The following is a 17,555-nucleotide window of genomic DNA, read 5'->3' on the forward strand; positions in this document are numbered from 1 at the left end:
TGATATTTGTTGGCAGTATGGCGCTGAGGAAAATTGAAAAAAAAAACATGGCTGATCAAGCGCGTTCCAACAGGAAGCTGATGTGAGCAAGACCTGGTATTTGCCATCAGTTCGAAAGCAGCTCTCGGTGAAAATGATGAAACTAAGCGTGCGTCGAGTGAACGTTATTGTTCATATTCTAAAAATTAAAAATGATTTAATTAGGCTTGTCTGCTCCTCTTAACTCTCTTGGCAACCCTGACCGCTGCAGCCCCCGCGAAGATGGACCAATACGCCCCCAAGAAGGATGATCAGGTTTTGCGTGTTTCGAAATTTAGTATTTGAATTCAGAAATAGGACTTTTGATCAGGCCGCTGATGATATAGCTGCGGAATTAAAGCAAATCGAATTGGTACGGTACATTCTCATGGTTTCAGATATATTCTAACATTATGAATCCAGATACCTGCCTATCCAGAGGAAAAAACTAAAGGATTGCAGGAGTTGCTTGATGATGGGCCAGGTATTGATTTGTCGAGTCGAACGGATTTAATTTAATGTTTTATCAAGCTTACGCCTTTTTGTCTCTTTTAGTTTCCAATTTAGTTATTACAAATTTTGCTCGTATTTATTTTTTGTGTAGAAAATAATGTCTAAAAATTCCTATTCGGTCTGAATATACGTAATAATTATTGTCAATTATTGGATTTTTTTTTCAAAATGTTTTATGGGTTATGGGCCACATCGTGGGGCTGTTAAATGTATATTCAGTTAGAATTGGAAATTTTAAAAGACGGTATTTATTTTAAGTACTGTAGTTTCAAGTAGCGCTCTATTACCTCTGGAAAAAATTTTATTCCTGAATTTGGGGTTTTCACTCCAGATAAAAATCTCATATTAACTATTTATTTGCTTTACTCACAAATATGTCATTCAAGTACCTGTAGTCTCCTACTACTTTTCACTTTTGGTCGCGGGTATTATTGTTAGTAATGATTGTTAGGCGATTTTTATATTAGAAATTCGTTAAAGCAACAGAGAAAGATTTTGAATTAAAATCAGTTTTCGCCGGAAACACGAGCAAACAAGTTGCATCACTAAGAGTTCCGAGCGTTTAATTGGGAAGGACCCGGCTCAATCGGGTAAATTCTTTGCTCATTTTAAATTTTACTTCTGTCAATTCTCTTAAATTGTTATTTCCAAAGTCGATTATGAATTCTATTTAAGGTCCTTGTATTCTGTTAGTAGTAGTTGACAGAGGAGCCTTTCTTATTAAAAATAGAAGAATTGTTCAAGATCCCGATTTATTTGTCACCTCCTAACCCCAGAGAACACTATTAAATACAAGTTTATATGTATAACACGCTTAAAATTTGTAGTTTACTCTCTTTGTCAAAAATCATGTCGAAAACAATTTTTGTTCATTTAATGGAATCAATCGAATCTATAGAGATGAGTAATGATCCGGCTGCGCTAGCAAAACGATTGAACTTAAATCTTACGCAAATTATGCCGGTAAAGTTGAGTTTTCCATTTGAACTTTTGAGTGCTGAAACCACTCTCAGGGTCCAGATAAATTAGACGAAATGACAAGCGGAGGGCTTTGGATGCAAGAGGAGTTTAGAAGACGCCCTGAGGAAATTGTAACAGTTAAAGTGATCAAAAATTTTATAAATATTAAAAATGCCACATAAACACAGAAAAAAGACCAGCTTGCTATTAATATGAAGTCAGACGACGAGGAATCCGTACAAATCAAGAAAGAAAACCCCAAGAAAAAAACAGGTAAAATAGAATTTTCGTTCTTTCTGGAAGAAAGTTTTATGATGACAATTAAATCGCTAATATTCCTGATATTTCTGAATATTTGCCAACACCCAATAAATCCAAATAAATTTTCTACCCATTTAAAGTTTAAAATGAAAATGTCCCGAAAGATTTTATTTTGGCTTTTTGTGTCTTTCAAAACAAATATTCAAATTTTTAACCCTCATTGTCAGAGGCATCACCAGAGCAGCCTAATCCAGTTTTCAAGACTGCTGGCAAGTCGGATGGCTCAAAAAAGGTGGCTGTTGTAGGATCTGGAGATGGCAAGGCCTCAAAAGCAAAGGCCGTTGCTAATGCGAGCGGTACCAACAAAAATTCATCTGCGGTGAAAACTGCCAACGCTAAACAAAAAGTGCAGCCCAAGAAGAAGGTGAACAATAAGGGCCGCAAGCAGGAGAAGCCGAAAACCAACGCCGGCACTGCTCCCAAATCTTCTGGATAGTTGCAAAAATTGAACATGTGACAAAATTGCAATATTAAAGAAACAATAAAGAAATTATTTTCTGACTCTTTTTTTTATAAAAATTCATTTTTTTAGTCTTTAGATTATATTTTCAAAAATATTAATTGCAAAATTTCAAATTTCGGTGCAATTATATCTAAAACCCTAAATTTCCTAAATTTAGAGCTTATAACTAATTTTTGGAAATAAAATAATGTCTTGAATTGAATAAAACATCAGAGAAAAATTTCACTTATATGTGTGTTTTACCGCAAAAAGTACGAATGATTTAGAATATTCGATTTTTCACTAAAACCCAGTGGAAAATATGCTCGTATGTTTCCCAACTTTCCATCGCTAAAGCGGATGTTTTGATCAAACTGCAACGCACAGTTGGAAACGAAGCTTCTAGCATTTCGTAGTAAAATGGGCAAATACAATCATGGCCGACGAGATCCGCTCCAAATATTGAAATACTGCGCAGTTTTTCAAGGACGATTAACAGGAAACTGCTCCATCACATATGCTGAAACTCTCGAGAGTTAAATCAGTTTGAAACTTATGCTCGTCGAGAGGCAAGCGTTCAAAATGATCAAGTTAGGCGTGAGTCTACACACAATATTTTGAAAATACAATTGGAATTTCCTCGACATAATATAGGTGTGTTTCATCGTGCTCAATGTAATCGGGTCAAGCCTGGCTGCCCCGGCCAATGATGTATCAAATCTTAAGATTGCCCAGAAACCAGAGGGCAAGCCCGCAGACCTTGGCGCTTCCAATAACAAACTGCAGGTAAGGGAGAAGTTTGAATTTCTGTATGGTGATATGAAAACAGGAAATGTCTGTTTAAGAACTTGAGGGGATCGATTGGCACTGACCAAATGGTCCTGGTAGGTGTAGAAATGCTAACAAATATATTATGTTTAAAATTAATCTCTTCAGGCTGCTCCTGTCATTCAGTCGGACGAGAAAAATAAGGAGGTAATGCAAATTCCCCTCCTCATTGTTCGGTCTAAGACGTGATGCATAAATCAACAGCAAAAAGTACAGTCTCTTATTGCCGTTGCCGATGCAGCAGTTGCAGAATTACCCCAGCAGAAGGTAAATATAATTTGATTTGCTAGAGTAAATCAAACTTAATGTGCGTGTGACTTATTATTTAGTTTAATCAATTTTTTTGTTATTTCCTTTTGATTCTATTCTATTAAAGAAGTCTGTCGGCTCATTTAAACTCAGTATTTTTCTGTTAAAAAGGAGCAAATATTGGAAATGTACTGACAATGAGAACGTGGAAATTTCAATTTTTTAATAAAAAAAACAATGAATATACATGCAGAGCGATTTATTTTAAATTTTGCACTGAATTTAATAAATCAAACGTTATTCAGAAACCCATAGACGATAGCGCTTTCAAGAACAACCTGCAGGTAAGGGAGAAATTTAAATTGCTGTATAGTGATATGAAAACAGGAAATGTCTGCTTCAGAACTTGAAGGGATCGATTAGATCTGACCAAGATATGGTCATGGTAGGTGCCGAATTAGGTGCAGAAAAACAAACAAATCATATTTAATTAATCTCTTCAGTCTGCTGCTGTCCTTCCAGATGACAAGAAAGAAAATAAGGTAATGCAAATTCCCCTCCTCATTTTGCGGTCTAAGACATGATGTGTAAATCAACAGCCAAAAATGCAGCCTATCAGCGCCATTAGCGATACAGTAAACGCAGAACCACCCCAGCCGAAGGTAAAAATTGATTTTCTAGAATAAATCAAAACTTGAGTGACTCATTTTTTAGTTTTAAGCATTTTTTTGTATTATTTTGCTTTCACCATTAAATAATTTTGTTGGCCATGAGCTGCTCATTTAAACTCAGTAAAGGATCAAATATTGAAAATGCATTGTTTTAGTGCTGTTTTTCACAATTTGTGTTCTAAAATATTTAATTTGCCAACAGATGAAAATACATCAAATCCAAGACAGTGTTGGTGAAACAGGAGATTCGCAACAAAACAAGGTAAATAAATTTATAATGAGCACGTGAAATTTAATACCTTTAAGGGAATAGTTTTGTATGTTTAATGACGTCTACTGAGGACGTAAAAATTTCAAGTTTTGAAAAAAGGGGTTTTTAATTTTTGCACTGAATTGTAAAACACTTAAATTTCTTTTTTTCCAATATTCATATTAAAAAATATGAACTCAATACGTTTAATTAAATTCTTCGCGTTGTCCGACTCGCTATTCCAGAAAAATTAGAACATATATATTTTTATTTCTTATCACCCTCCACAAATTAATCTTCTGTATTTCTTCTTTCTTTATTCGTTCTCTGTTATTGGATGGAAAAATTATGTGCCTTATTTTTCCAAATTTCCTTTTAACCAGCGTAGCATATTGCATGACTTTTAATCAAATTTTAAAATATTAAACAGATGTGTGATTAGTATTTTGTGGACAATTTATCAAACATTAAAATCAATAAAATATTTGTATCACTTTTCTTGAACATATTATATATCCACAAAATTAAATCAGAAGCAAATAAAAATAGATTATCTGCTAACCTTTCGAGTAAATAATTAAATTAAATATCCATCAGTTGGTGCCTTTGAATAAAGCTGTTCAAATTGATGTAATGAACGCTCCAACGATGCTGCAAGGAAAACCACAGGCAATCAGCGGAGAAAACGTGCAAAACTCTGGCGAGAAAAAGACTATCAATTTGAAAGGAGTGATGCCAGTCAAGGCAGAAATTCCGTCCAAACTCTCTGTAAAGTCACCCGCCGGGAACGCCAAATCTGACCCAAAGAACACGGACGCTCAACCGCAGGCAATCAGCTTGAAAAATGGGCAAAATTCAGATGGGAAAAAGGCTGTCGATACTAAAGCGAAGATTCCTGACGCTAAAGTTCCATCAAAACCTACTGGCTCGGCCTCTGAAGTCAAGGCTCCCGTTAAAGGAAAAGCGGTAGCGCAGGTAAAATCTAAACAGAATAAGGTGCCTGCTGTTCCTGCTGAGAAGAAACCTGCTGTTAAATCAGACAAGCCCAAGCAAACTCCGGCAGAAAGTGGAAAGCCGGTAGCTAAAGTTGAGAACCCACCGAACAAAACTTCCAAAATTAAAGCTAAAGCGGCTAAGAAACCATAGCTTAAGTCTAATAGCGAGCCCAAGCTTGTAAACTGGATAGATGCATGAAAATGGGAGTTGAAAATCGTTTTTGGACTTTTTAATTGTTACTTTATTTTTCACACACAGTCAAGTTATATCTTGGGAATCATAAATTATCTTGTAAACAAATTAATTTTATATTTGCAAATTATTTCGATCAAAAAATCTCTACTTTGTTTGCATTATCACGTGTGTAAATAACTTTTGTAATTCGTAAGCCACAATGTATCTGAAAAATTCAAGAATAAAAATAAAAATTGATGAACACCATCTATGTGAACTTTCCTTTTAAATACACCACGGCAATGTAGACCTGTTTGTACGTTTTTCAATATGTTTAAAGATTTTGGAGTTTAAAAAATTTTATGTGGCTAAAAAGTCATGAAATTTCATGATTATGGCGTCTACAGGTTGATCAGAACGCACATAAATATTTTTCGGCTTTCTTAAATTGCCAGCCTTGATTATTTTGAGCAAAATAATCTCAATTTGATTTTAATTATTGCAATATTTAATTATTTATGCTTCATAATCCTGGTAAATGCTTGTTGCCTATGCATGAACTCATCCTTTAGGATTCAGTTGACGCCAAAATTGACCTAAATCAAGCTGTATAAATTTTTGTAGAAAAGTGGCTGCAAAGTTAGTCCTGAGGACTGTCTCCCTACTTGATATCTGATTTTATTTCACAAAAAAGAGTTTCCCTAAAAGGTTTCACACGCTGTTGGACAGATCTCGATGAGAGGAATCAAAATGCTCCAAGAAAATGTAGTCAAGCGTTATACATTTTGGATAAAATTTGAATTTTTACTGTATCGCAACGTCTTTTTTTAATATTGGAATTTTAGAACAAATTGTTTCTCGAACAACTATATGTTTATTGCATCCAACAATTCATATAATTTTCAATTTTCGCCCTGTACATCAATCCACTTTAATATTAAGAATAGGTTTCTACATAATTCACAGGGGCCTAGCAGGCCCAGAAAATTATTTTTCACTAGATTTTATTACCAATATTAAAAACATCTACAGGGGATTGAGCCTTGTTAAAAATGCGTCACAATTTCACAAACGCAAAAACGTTATTCGACCGAACATCAGCGCAGAACGTGCAGTGGACAGAAACAATAATGGCCGACCGTATCCGCTCCAAATAATTTGAAATTGTGCAATTCCACGTAGGATAGAATTCTAAGAAAAAGGAAACTGTTGAGCATGGGAACATGCTAGTTTTTCTCAAACTTTCATACATTTTTGAAGTTGGTATATACACGTAGATTTCAGACTCAAAAGTTTATAAAATGTGTAAATGGAGCTTCAATAAACAGAACTGAAATTACAAGCAAGATCTTATAACTATTTTTTGTCTTGATTGGAGCAAACTTAGCTGCGCCGCCAAAGAAAAAGGGAAGAGGATCAATTATGAACGAAAAACAATTAAGAGCAATAATAACTCTGGGCAGCGAAGTGTCACCCTTATATAGAGTTGTCAATGTGCCAGTAGATAAATTTATCATTCCAAACGATAAAATAATTTTATTTCATATAATATCGTCCTTAAACAAACAGACCATGTCCAAAACTGGGGGAGATGCAATAGTATCTTAATATTAATTTTTTTTTCAATTTTTTCACGTCGGAAGTGATATGCGGTCATATGGGAAAATGGAGGGTGCATGGAAAAGCCAAACAACTACATAAAGATAAAAAATATGGAATAATCAATCAAAAAGCGACAAGAAACTCAGAATAGCAACTAATTTTGCGTCCAATCTTTCGAAAAATAGTTAAATAATAAAACAAACTATTTTTATTTCCAAATCAAAAATTCAATACACTGTATGTGGACTGACGACTGCGAAAGACAACACTAGTGATATTATGGAATAATAACTATTTGAACAATCTTATAAGCAATTGCTTCGATAAGTTTTAATGAAATAGATTTTAACCCCCTGGTTTTTCCAATTATTCTCTAAACACGCGAATAATGCGAAAGTTACTTACTCAACAAAGCTTTACAATAAATCTGAGAATTAGGTGTTTTCCAGAACCAGAAAAATATAAGAAAAACGCATTCAGTAAAAGAATTGATTTGGTTGTCACAGTGATCCTCAATTCTAAAATGAATAAACACACATAAAATACCAATTCGAATGTTTTGGAGAAAAAGTAGAGCATGCGCGATGCATTGGAAACTGATAATGATATCACACTGATGATTTCAACGGAATCTTCGTTCTCCATGTTGTCAAAACGTCATGGTGAGCTAAATCCGCTCTGAATAACAAAGGTAACAAAATTTTGTGCTGAATTTTCCAAGGACAAAAACACAACAGCGGAAGCCACTTGGTTGGGACGCACAATTTTTTCCAGTTTTTGTCAGTTTGAAAGTTTGGCTTGCGGTGAAGCCAGGTCCAAAATGATCAAACTGGGCGTAAGTAGGAGCCAAATTATTTGAGCCAGTGCGATAATTACTGGGACGCGCGTGTTGCTCTCAATCAGAGTGTGCACCAATTTAATTTATATTTGAGTAAAAATGAACTGGTTTAGACTTTTTATTATTTTTCTCAAAGTTAAGACACGTTTTAAACGTCGTCAAAGGTCTAAATTGATTTTCTATAGTTAATATTTATTTGAAAGGATTTGAAATAAAAGTTCATACTGATGCACGGAAAAATCACATACATTTTAAAAAGATTATCTACAAGTCTATCGCAAATAATCCCATGAATAATGAAACTATTTAAACGCAAAATAACTTACTATTTAAGACCCAAAAATAATGCAACTCGTGACATTTAGGTATCTTAAAAAAATCCTGTTTTGTTTCGAAACACTTCTATTAACAATAACTAAAAAGAGAAATCAAAACAGTTTAGGCATAAAATAAAAGGGGCAAAATACCAATTTTGTGAAATAAAAACATATTTCGTTGGACAACAGGCAAATATTTTAGCAGATTTTTTTAGTTGCGCAGTTACTGAGTAATAATAATATAGTGTTAATTTTGATACCATCTTAATTTGCGTCCAATTTTATGAGTTGGGCTTGTTCAAAAAGCACCAAAAATTGTACAAAAATAAACATACAACCCTTCGATATGAGTAATAAAAATTCTAGAGCTTCAATAATCAAATCGAACCATTGGCGCTAGGTGTTTCTCATCGCGTTCGAAGCTTTGCTTGGGACAATTTTAGCTGTCCCGGTTCCAGCGGACACGATGCCAAGTATGCCAGGGATGCCAGGTATGCCAGACTTTTCAAGCTTGCTTGGAGGGGCGGGACAAGGAGGTTCCCCCGCTGACGTGCAGGTTAAACCCCACGAATAAAAATTGTCAAATCACTTTATTATTATTTACCATCTTCAGAAAATATTGGATATGCAAGCTAAGTCACAGAGTCAGCTGTATGGCAGTGATATACAGGACGCTATGGCGAAATCGAATCAATTGCAAGCAGTATGAGAGTCAGTGGTAGTTGTGTTCACGCATGTTCTAAAACAATGTTGTACTTCAACTGGAAAAGGAGTCCATGGCGAAGGCGGCCGAGATGCAAAAACAGATGGAAGCCCAGATGGCTGCAATGACGGCAGGAATGCCAGGAATGGGAGGAATACCAGGAATGGGAGGAATGCCAGGAATGGGAGGAATGCCAGGAATGGGAGGAATGCCAGGAATGCCAGGAATGGCACAGACTCTACAGTCCAGCACTTCGAAGGTAAAATTTTCAATACTTTAAAAAACATGCCTGAAACAAACATAAAAATCAGGTTCAACCACCAGTCGCTTTGCCTGCAGCGACGACTCCGAAGCCTCCAGAAATCCCGAAAACTACTGCAAATATTGCGACAACCAAACAAACCCCTCCTCCTCCTCCACCTCCTCAGCCAGTGGAACCTAAAAAGGTCATCCCTGATCCGTTACCACCAGCAAAACCCGAGCAAAAGCCTGTTGAGGTCAGAAGCACAGCTCCAACGACGACTGCACAGCCGACGACGACTAATCGTGCTGTCCAGCCAGTAGTGGACTACAAGAAACCTTCCGACGTCAAAGCTCCTGAAAAGACCATTGTGGCAGCTCCTGTTGTCAAAGTCCCTGAAGTAAAATTGCCTTCAAGTGAAAGTGGTGCCAATAAGGCCGTAGGAGTCAAAGAAAATTCTAATGTACCACAAGCACTGGTGAAAAAGGACTCTAGTGCACCACAAGCACCCGTGAAAAAGGAATCTAGTGCGCAACAAGCGCCGGTGAAAAAGGACTCAAAAGCCAAGCCTGCAGTGAAACCATCCAGCAGCAAAGACGCCAAGTCAAGCCAGCAGCAATCTGGGGCTAAGGGAGCTCCGCAGACGGCAAATTCGAAAAGTAGTAATAAAACAAAGGCTGCTAATTCCAAAACAAAAACAAAGCCTCAAAAGAAAAAGCCAGCACCGCTGAAATCCAATTCCAGCGCCAGAACTTCGACAACTAAAAAGACAAAGACCTAATTTGGCAAATACTATTGAAGCCTCTTTAATTTGATATAAAATTATAGCTGGATTACGGAATAAAAGATGGTTTTAATTTGAAAACGCCCTCTATTCTATCAAATTTACCTGTTTTTTGCTATTCCTTCTCTTGTAGGGATTATCTGTTTTAAATATAAATAAATCTTGCATTTCTTATAATTAGGAGAGATTTTAAGCAACGCTAACGATGCTGAGAAATTAAAAAGAAAATCTAAATTTATCGGTATGTGTTGAAGAAATTTCAACAATCTTACAGGAAAACGGTCTAAAATATATTGAATGAATGTAATTTTGGCTGTTTTACAGTTTTTATTAAACAAATTTTTATTATGCCTCAAAATAACAGGCAACCCATATAACAAGGGATTAATAATTATACGTAATCGCGAGAGAATTAACTTTTTTGAGAATGGAATTTTTAAAATGAGATCGAGTGAAATTCAAACATAGTTTCATTTACAGTCAGAAAATGTGATGGCCGACTCCAAATAACTAAAAAAGAGCAAATAATAATATTGAAGATGGAATGAATGCTGTCTTTGATAGGAAGTTTCTCCATTGGGAATAGTGTTGGTCAGTTGGAAAGTTGCACAATTATCGAAGCGAGAGGCCCGGTTCAACATATTTCAATGTAGGCTATATAAATTCAAATAACATCAAATTTTAATAAAACTTGAAAAAAAACATAAATGAGAAAACAAAGTGCTGTCGTGGGTGAGGAGCAGGTAGCGTGGTGATATATTTGTAAATAAACTATGACTTTCTTCTAGTTTATGATAAAAATGATACATTTTTAACCATTTCATATCAGGGAATAAAGTCATTCGTACTGATGAAGCGCCTGGTGCAACTGAAACCGGACGAATGGGAACTAAAATGACAAAAAATATGACATATATGGCAAAACTCATGCAAACATTTTAAAATATTTTCTGGTACTTGGCTTAATTCTTTTGTCAAGATTATAATTTACTCGGTCCTGTTTTCATTAAAGTAATTTAAATTAATTCAATATAGCTAATTAACCTGCCTTTTAAAAAATAATTTATATTTATAAAATTTATTTACCATAGACCGAAGTAATGCGCTATAATAACACGTTTAAAAAAATCGTTCATATTGTTAATGAAATTTCGTTTTCTAATATTAATTTACTGCATGTGAAGATGATTCCAAATTTTAAAAATGCAATTCCTATTGGGCCACGTCTTTGTTATTAAAATTTCCATCATTGATTTTGATTTTATCAAATTAAAACTTTTATTTGCTACGTACGTCACGAAAAATCATACGTGCGCGTGGATGCTTTTCCATGTAGAGCGGATGTTTTGTCCAAACCTTGAAATATACATGGAAAATCTCTGACGGTAGTACAGTCGTCATCAGTTGCTTCCATGATGGTGGATAAAATTCACTCCAATTAAATTTTACAGCGAAAAGCTGCGCAGTGATTTCCAATAACGTAAAACTTACCAAGTCACAAACAGGAAGCTTATCAGTTGGAAAGTAAAATTTCATCTACGTTCCATCAGTTTGAAATTTGAACTAGTGGCGAGAAGCCCTGTTCAAAATGTTCAGGCTGAGCGTAAGTGGAGCAAAACTTCAAAAAATTTCAGAAATACAAATAAGTTGTTCATGTTAGGTGATTTTCATCACGTTTGAGGCTCTGCTTGGGGCAACCCTTGCCGCACCAGCAGACTCAAAAACGCCAGACCTTTCCAAACTATTGGCAGGTGCTGGACAGGCAGGCTCCAACGTTGATTTACAGGTATGCACGGCAAAACATATTAAACTATATTTTAATAAATAAACTTGACAGAAATTGATGGCGGCCGGTGGTGGTAATGCGCAAGCAGTATGAGTTTTATCATATTTTTCAGAGCTCTCTTGCTAATAATAAAATTAATTATTTCTAAAAAAGATGCAAGAACAGCTAGCTGCTGCACAAAAGCAGGTTAGTTTATCGTTTATTTTATCATAAAAGTGCATGGAGATTTGATTCTGAAACGTCTGCCAGGGGAGCGTGGGAGGACTTGACCTTGCAGCTTTGGCTCAAATGGGCGGTGGTGGAGCCAATTTACAGGTTCATTACACAATACTATGAGAATAACATATTGTAAAATTCTTGATCAGGGAAGTATACAGCTAACTGCTCAACGGCCAAGTGGCAGTGAGAAAACCGATGTGAAACCTTCAGATGGGTCGAAAAACTATGCTACTGCTACGCCAGAAACGCCAAGGCCGATGAAACCTGCTGCTCCGTCTTCAACGGATATCAAAAAGCCGGGTGATGGCAAACCTGTTGATTCCCCACCAGCAAAAATGACAGAAAGACCAGATGTAACGCCTGATCCAAGAAATGTAGCTCCATCGAGGTATCCAGAACAAACCAAGCCTCCAGGACAGACGAGAGTTCCAGAGCCATCGAGAGCTCCAGAACAGACAAAGCCACCAGGACAAACAAGGCCTCCAGAGCCATCGAGAGCTCCAGAACAAACCAAGCCTCCAGGACAAACAAGGCCTCCAGAACCATCGAGAGCTCCAGAAAATAGTAAAATTCTTGACCAGGGAAGTTTACAGCTAAATGCTCAGCAAAAGCCAAGTGGCAGTGAGAAAACCGATGTGAAATATTCAGATATGTCGAGAAATTATGCTACCGCTACGCCAGAAACGCCAAGGCCAACGAAACCTACTGCTCCGCCTCCAACGGAAATCAAAAAGTCTGGTGACGTCAAGCATGTTGATTCTCCACCAGCAAAAATGACAGAAAGACCAGATGTAACGCCTGATCCAAGAAATGTAGCTCCATCGAGGTATCCAGAACAAACCAAGCCACCAGGACAGACGAGAGTTCCAGAACAACCGAGAGCTCCAGAACAGACAAAGCCCCCAGGACAAACAAGGTATCCAGAACAAACCAAGCCTCCAGGACAGACGAGAGTTCCAGAACAATCGAGGGTTCCAGAACAGACAAGGCCCCCAGGACAAACAAGGCCTCCCGAACAGTCTAGAGCTCCAGAGCAAACAAGACCTCCAGGACAGACGAAACCTCCAGAGCAATCAAGGCCCCCAGGACAGACCAAAGCCCCAGAAAATACAAGACCTCCAGGACAGACGAAACCTCCACAAACAAAACAGGACCATCCGACGGAAAGACCTGACATAACGCCTGATCCAAAGAATAAAGCGGCTCCGACGAAGGCTCCAGAAAAGCCGAAGGCCCAGGAACAATCCAAGTCAGAACAATCGAAGCCAACTAAACCAACTGCTCCACCGGGTGATGCCAATAAGAAGTCCGCTGATGTCAAGGTGAAGACAAGCTCTGACTCAACAGGCGGAAAAAACGCGCCAAGTAACACGAAAACTGCCGATGCAAAGAAACCGGCCTCAACTGATACTAAGAAGTCCGTAGAAGTCAAGGCATCTGTGAACGTTAATGATAAGCAAGCTCAATCGGCGGTGGATACAAAAAAAGCAGCTGCGTCGGTTAAGAAACCGAGTGACAAGCCAGCCAGTGGCAAGGACGCCAAATCGGGAGCAAATGATGCCTCGAAGTCTGGGGGTTCAAAGGGTGCTTCACCAAAAACCACTGATACTAAAGCAAAATCTCAGTCGAGACCCTCTTCAACTACTAAAAAGACCAAGAAATAATTCGAAAATGCGGCACAACGGTTCTTAATTCCCAGCTTAAAAATGAAATATAATTTAATTACCATCAGAAATCGACAAAACACTAAACCCTGTGTATAAATGCAAATAAAGAAATAAAATTTCAAATTGAATTTACTGATTTTTGCATTGCTACAAAAAATATTATTAAAATAAAATATATATCTGAGCATGAAGTTGATTTTTCTATTTAATTTTTCAAGATGAGCGTCAAATATAATGATTTGCTATTGGGAAACTGTTCTCTGGTGTCATACGCAATAATAAGCCGAGTGAAAAATTTATAGAAGGTATTATTTTGATTTATTTTTGTCTTGAAGAACACAATACATTTTTTGAGTTAAATCGCAGAAGAAAAATTTATTTTCTCTTAAATCAATGCACCCACACGGCATAAGTAATACGATATACAATGTTATTGGTATAAGGAAAACACATTTTTTATGTATGCAAAAGAGATTTGCTAATTATCTGACTGAGATCGAGCAACACTCTAAAAGAGAGAAATAAGCTTACAATAAACGCACCACACATAAATTTAAAATAAGCCAACAAACAAACTGCAAAATCAATATTGTATAGATAAATTTAGCCTAGATGCTGCACACAATTAGCCGCTCGTTCAGATGTAAACAAATCTTAAGTCAGTTTGGAAGCTGCCCAAAACTGCTGCGATTTGTAAATTAAGTGAAATTCACACAGCGTAAGTTAGAAATGTTTCGATTGAAATAACTACAAGAGACCTAAATTTATTGTCTTTTTTTGGTAATATCGGTGAATCTGACTGTGAGGAAAAAATTATGTTTGATTCACTCAATTTGAATAAAAGACTGGAATTATTTTGATTTCAACGTGTCTCCTGCCATCCTCAAACTTCTTCCTGCTGCTGTGCTTGGGGAACTTTGTCCCTGAGTTTGTTGGCGCAGTGCTCGTTGTTGCAGTACTGCGGCAGTCTGTGGTAGATGGGCGGGCGGCCGCGGCGCGTGCCCACCTGGCTCGGCGGCCGCTTGCGGAGGCCGTTCTGCACGGCGGTCAGGTCGCACGCCAGGCAGTAGCAGCCCTGGCGGAGGTGCACCCTGATGTGCTTGGTCAGGTGGTCCGATCTGGCGAAGCGCTTCTCGCACAGCAGGCACTCGTACGGTTTGTGGCCGTTGTGCGAGCGCCGGTGCCGCGCCAGCTCGTCGGATCGGCTGAAGCGCCACGTGCAGTTCGGCCACGTGCACCTGAAATCAAATAATAAATGGAAAAATTATTATTGATTTTGTAACAATATTAACTTTGAAAGGAAACAGCTAAGTCTTTATCTTTTAAGCAGATTTTAATAATTTTTAGTTATATAAATTGTGACAGCTATTTTTATTCAATTTGTTATTTTAATTAAATCTTAATAGGTATTAAATAACATATTTATTAAATAAAAATGTAATTTAACTCCAAAAAAATCTTAAATAACAAAATAGCCTTTGAAAAAAGTTTTTATTTGATTTTAAGACATAGTTAAAATTTTATAAATACACACGTGGATGTCTGCATGTTACAACTTAAAAAAACGGAAGTTTTGATCAAATCTTGAGTCTTCAAATACGTAGAAAATCACTAACGATTAACACAATATTTATTTCAAAGAAAAAACTGCACATTGATTGCATTTATAGCAGACCATTTGCGCTGCAGAAAATTTGACAATTTTATATAATTTTTTTAAGGCAGTGTAAGAAGATTGATACCTGAATGGCTTCTCGCCAGTGTGTCTGCGAAGGTGCGACTTGAGATGCGAAGACTTGGCGTAGATTTTGCCGCACTTGGAGTAGGGACAGAGAAAAGAGCGGGCCTCCTGGTGCTCGCCGCCGCCCCTCGTCTTCACGGCGGCCGGCGCCTCCGGCTGCTGGAGAATATTCCCAGCAGCGCCGCTGCAACCCTCCAGACTCACACCGAGCACCACAAGGGGCGAGTCGAGTAAGGGCGGCGCCATCCCCGTTGTCGCCGGCACCAGTTGCAGCGCCGCGTTCAGTTCGTTCAGGTAGTCGTTGCAGTCGTCCGTGCAGAGCAGCGTCCGCTCTGGCATCGCCGCCGCCGACTCGCTTGCTGCCGATGCCTCGCCGAACAGGCCTGGAATATGAGAGAGGGGCAAAATTTTTCACGGTTAGGAAGAACGAAAAGGATATTAACGCTTGAAAATCATATTTTGTTACATTTAAATATGCTAGTTTAAGCTTAATCTAGTAATTAAACGAAACTAATTGTAAGCAGGCAAATTATTCAGGTCAATTTCTTAAATCCTTTGCCCCTAGTTTTCAACATAAAAATCTAATTCATGCTGTCGAATCACCAACCGCCGATCAATATCAATATTTCGCTGTTTAAAACCAGTTTTTTCCTCATTTGATTACATTTATATTTTTTGTTGAGGGACAATAACGCACGTAAAAACTTATTTTTTTAAACTTACAATAGCACAAGCTGCGTTGGTTGAATATTTAAAAAAATCATGGCAGTTTAAATCAACAAAAAATATTTAATAATTTGATTTAAATTAAAGAGTTATTAAATTTATCCACGCAAAATAAACATTTTTAAAACTATTTTTTTACTACATTGATTAAAAATTGGTCCTGTTTTAATCTCCTTTTATTTAAACAGATGAATTTGCCAGTTAAATTTTAAGACTCTGCCCTAACCAAACCAATTTAATTCTTAATAATTATTATTTTAAATATATAAATTAAAAAATAGTCATATTCTAACTAAAAAAGTGCCTACCTTCAATGTTGACCCAGTCATTGTTGATGTCTGCAATCATGGTGGTGCTCCAGTAAGGGTCGGAGGAGTCAAACAGGTTGTTGCCGTAATCGGTGGTTGGAAAGTCTTCGAGCGGCGGGGGTAGGTCGGCCAAAAAGAGGTCGTCGTCGCTCGGAGGCATGATTCCGGACAGGAAGATGCTCGCGAACTTGTCAACATCTTCTCCTGCAACAATCAGACGCAGAGGATGGATGAACACATCGCCGAAATGATAAGTAAATAAAATTGGCGCGTGGGCTCGAGAGGAAAAAGCTGAATCGCATTCGATTTATACATTTTGGAACATTTTTCCTCGACAGATAAAAATTTTCAGGGGTTTTTTGCTTTGCAAAATTCGAAAAATTTATCAATTACTTTGAAATAAATCAATTTACTCTCAATGAGTAAAGTTGTAATACTTTCATTTAATTCACTCGTGTTATTAAATTTTTGTTAGTATTCTTTATTCATATTTTGGATCATTGACATCTTATATATATTTTTCGTACAGAGTTTGCTAAATAAAATGTAAAAAATTAAAAAGGTTTAAATTCTTAAAAAGTATTGTTTTTTATTTTTAACGACAATTTTACATTTGCAAATTTTGTTTGTTATACTCTTTCATTTTATGTTTCAGTTCTCGCTCAGCAAAAATCCTTTTTTTCTGAATCGACAAGAACCTAAATATTAAATTCGCTTTAATTTTTTCCCAATTAATCTCTCTTAAAATAAAACGAAAATTCCCTATCGTTGAATTACCTGCCATGGCGCTGGAAAACCGTCCAAGAGAGCTGCTGCGGGTGCGAGGGGGTTGGGGTAGCTGTTGTTTAGGTCACGGAGCGCGTGTCAGCATCTCCTCAGCGTCGTGACTGATCGGCGCTGCGTCCAGGAGCCGAGTACTGAGAGCGTGTGTGTGCTTCCTGTGGCAGGCTGCGTGGCCACGCCGATAAGTTGGCCTTATCACCCTTGCAGCTCAGCCGAGAAAAAACAGCAGCCGCAACCCAATACATGCGCGCACTTTTAATGAAAAAATAAATTGACTCGTCATACGCGCCAATAATGTGTTCTAATGGCCGAATTAGCACATTGCCCCGCATCAGGTTTTTTTTCATTTCAATCTTTCTCTCGACTATGGCCGACACCATCTGGCACTGCTGACTGAATTATCGTAATTGCTCTTGTT

General features: G+C 37.3%; 5 protein-coding genes across 6 annotated transcripts; 4 read left to right on the top strand and 1 right to left on the bottom strand.

Moving 5' to 3' along the window:
• The first annotated feature begins 99 nt into the window (after nucleotides 1-99).
• Nucleotides 100-2,313, top strand: LOC135937266 (uncharacterized). The gene is made up of 8 exons (XM_065480387.1): nucleotides 100-148; nucleotides 205-294; nucleotides 350-391; nucleotides 442-502; nucleotides 1,430-1,494; nucleotides 1,545-1,622; nucleotides 1,680-1,764; nucleotides 1,980-2,313. Exons 1-8 carry the CDS (start codon nucleotides 134-136, stop codon nucleotides 2,246-2,248), a joined length of 705 nt encoding a protein of 234 aa, XP_065336459.1. The 5' UTR covers nucleotides 100-133; the 3' UTR covers nucleotides 2,249-2,313.
• A 418-nt stretch (nucleotides 2,314-2,731) lies between these two features.
• LOC135937265 (histone H1, early embryonic-like) lies at nucleotides 2,732-5,689 on the top strand. Of its 2 annotated transcripts, XM_065480384.1 has the most exons (11): nucleotides 2,732-2,851; nucleotides 2,909-3,040; nucleotides 3,100-3,138; nucleotides 3,191-3,229; nucleotides 3,287-3,349; nucleotides 3,637-3,675; nucleotides 3,735-3,776; nucleotides 3,835-3,873; nucleotides 3,931-3,993; nucleotides 4,205-4,264; nucleotides 4,850-5,689. In XM_065480384.1, exons 1-11 carry the CDS (start codon nucleotides 2,810-2,812, stop codon nucleotides 5,396-5,398), a joined length of 1,107 nt encoding a protein of 368 aa, XP_065336456.1. In that variant the 5' UTR covers nucleotides 2,732-2,809; the 3' UTR covers nucleotides 5,399-5,689. The 2 variants fall into 2 exon arrangements, with proteins under 2 accessions (XP_065336456.1, XP_065336458.1); XM_065480386.1 differs by lacking the exon at nucleotides 3,100-3,138.
• Nucleotides 5,690-7,766: 2,077 nt separating this feature from the next.
• LOC135936314 (proteoglycan 4-like) lies at nucleotides 7,767-9,988 on the top strand. Its single transcript, XM_065479076.1, has 5 exons — nucleotides 7,767-7,859; nucleotides 8,580-8,735; nucleotides 8,793-8,882; nucleotides 8,950-9,141; nucleotides 9,194-9,988. The coding sequence occupies exons 1-5, from the start codon at nucleotides 7,845-7,847 to the stop codon at nucleotides 9,902-9,904; spliced, it is 1,164 nt and encodes a 387-aa protein (XP_065335148.1). The 5' UTR covers nucleotides 7,767-7,844; the 3' UTR covers nucleotides 9,905-9,988.
• Nucleotides 9,989-11,316: 1,328 nt separating this feature from the next.
• On the top strand, nucleotides 11,317-13,707 carry LOC135936862 (neurofilament heavy polypeptide-like). Its single transcript, XM_065479849.1, has 6 exons — nucleotides 11,317-11,510; nucleotides 11,568-11,693; nucleotides 11,745-11,780; nucleotides 11,847-11,879; nucleotides 11,943-12,008; nucleotides 12,059-13,707. Exons 1-6 carry the CDS (start codon nucleotides 11,496-11,498, stop codon nucleotides 13,574-13,576), a joined length of 1,794 nt encoding a protein of 597 aa, XP_065335921.1. The 5' UTR covers nucleotides 11,317-11,495; the 3' UTR covers nucleotides 13,577-13,707.
• Nucleotides 13,708-13,874: 167 nt separating this feature from the next.
• Nucleotides 13,875-17,555, bottom strand: LOC135936863 (Krueppel-like factor 6). The gene is made up of 4 exons (XM_065479850.1): nucleotides 17,132-17,555; nucleotides 16,355-16,558; nucleotides 15,322-15,703; nucleotides 13,875-14,817 (listed from the first exon to the last, which is right to left on the bottom strand). The coding sequence occupies exons 1-4, from the start codon at nucleotides 17,136-17,138 to the stop codon at nucleotides 14,463-14,465; spliced, it is 948 nt and encodes a 315-aa protein (XP_065335922.1). The 5' UTR covers nucleotides 17,139-17,555; the 3' UTR covers nucleotides 13,875-14,462.

This window comes from Cloeon dipterum, chromosome 2, assembly GCF_949628265.1.
Source record: "Cloeon dipterum chromosome 2, ieCloDipt1.1, whole genome shotgun sequence".
Taxonomy (NCBI): Eukaryota; Metazoa; Arthropoda; class Insecta; order Ephemeroptera; family Baetidae; genus Cloeon; species Cloeon dipterum.

What these genes read in the sequence shown, in the direction of transcription:
- LOC135937266 (XM_065480387.1), top strand. An exon ending in CCCCCAAGAAGGATGATCAG is followed by an intron (nt 295 to 349) that starts GTTTTGCGTGTT and finishes ACTTTTGATCAG; the next exon opens with GCCGCTGATGATATAGCTGC. An exon ending in ATCTTACGCAAATTATGCCG is followed by an intron (nt 1,495 to 1,544) that starts GTAAAGTTGAGT and finishes AACCACTCTCAG; the next exon opens with GGTCCAGATAAATTAGACGA.
- LOC135937265 (XM_065480384.1), top strand. Translation starts at nt 2,810, where the DNA reads ATGCTCGTCGAGAGGCAAGCGTTCAAAATGATCAAGTTAGGC. An exon ending in CTTCCAATAACAAACTGCAG is followed by an intron (nt 3,041 to 3,099) that starts GTAAGGGAGAAG and finishes TGTCTGTTTAAG; the next exon opens with AACTTGAGGGGATCGATTGG. An exon ending in CAGAACCACCCCAGCCGAAG is followed by an intron (nt 3,994 to 4,204) that starts GTAAAAATTGAT and finishes ATTTGCCAACAG; the next exon opens with ATGAAAATACATCAAATCCA.
- LOC135936314 (XM_065479076.1), top strand. An exon ending in AATCGAATCAATTGCAAGCA is followed by an intron (nt 8,883 to 8,949) that starts GTATGAGAGTCA and finishes CAACTGGAAAAG; the next exon opens with GAGTCCATGGCGAAGGCGGC. An exon ending in TACAGTCCAGCACTTCGAAG is followed by an intron (nt 9,142 to 9,193) that starts GTAAAATTTTCA and finishes CATAAAAATCAG; the next exon opens with GTTCAACCACCAGTCGCTTT.
- LOC135936862 (XM_065479849.1), top strand. An exon ending in GCTCCAACGTTGATTTACAG is followed by an intron (nt 11,694 to 11,744) that starts GTATGCACGGCA and finishes TAAACTTGACAG; the next exon opens with AAATTGATGGCGGCCGGTGG. An exon ending in TAGCTGCTGCACAAAAGCAG is followed by an intron (nt 11,880 to 11,942) that starts GTTAGTTTATCG and finishes AACGTCTGCCAG; the next exon opens with GGGAGCGTGGGAGGACTTGA.
- LOC135936863 (XM_065479850.1), bottom strand. An exon ending in TGACTGGGTCAACATTGAAG is followed by an intron (nt 15,704 to 16,354) that starts GTAGGCACTTTT and finishes CTCATATTCCAG; the next exon opens with GCCTGTTCGGCGAGGCATCG. An exon ending in ACTGGCGAGAAGCCATTCAG is followed by an intron (nt 14,818 to 15,321) that starts GTATCAATCTTC and finishes ATTTGATTTCAG; the next exon opens with GTGCACGTGGCCGAACTGCA.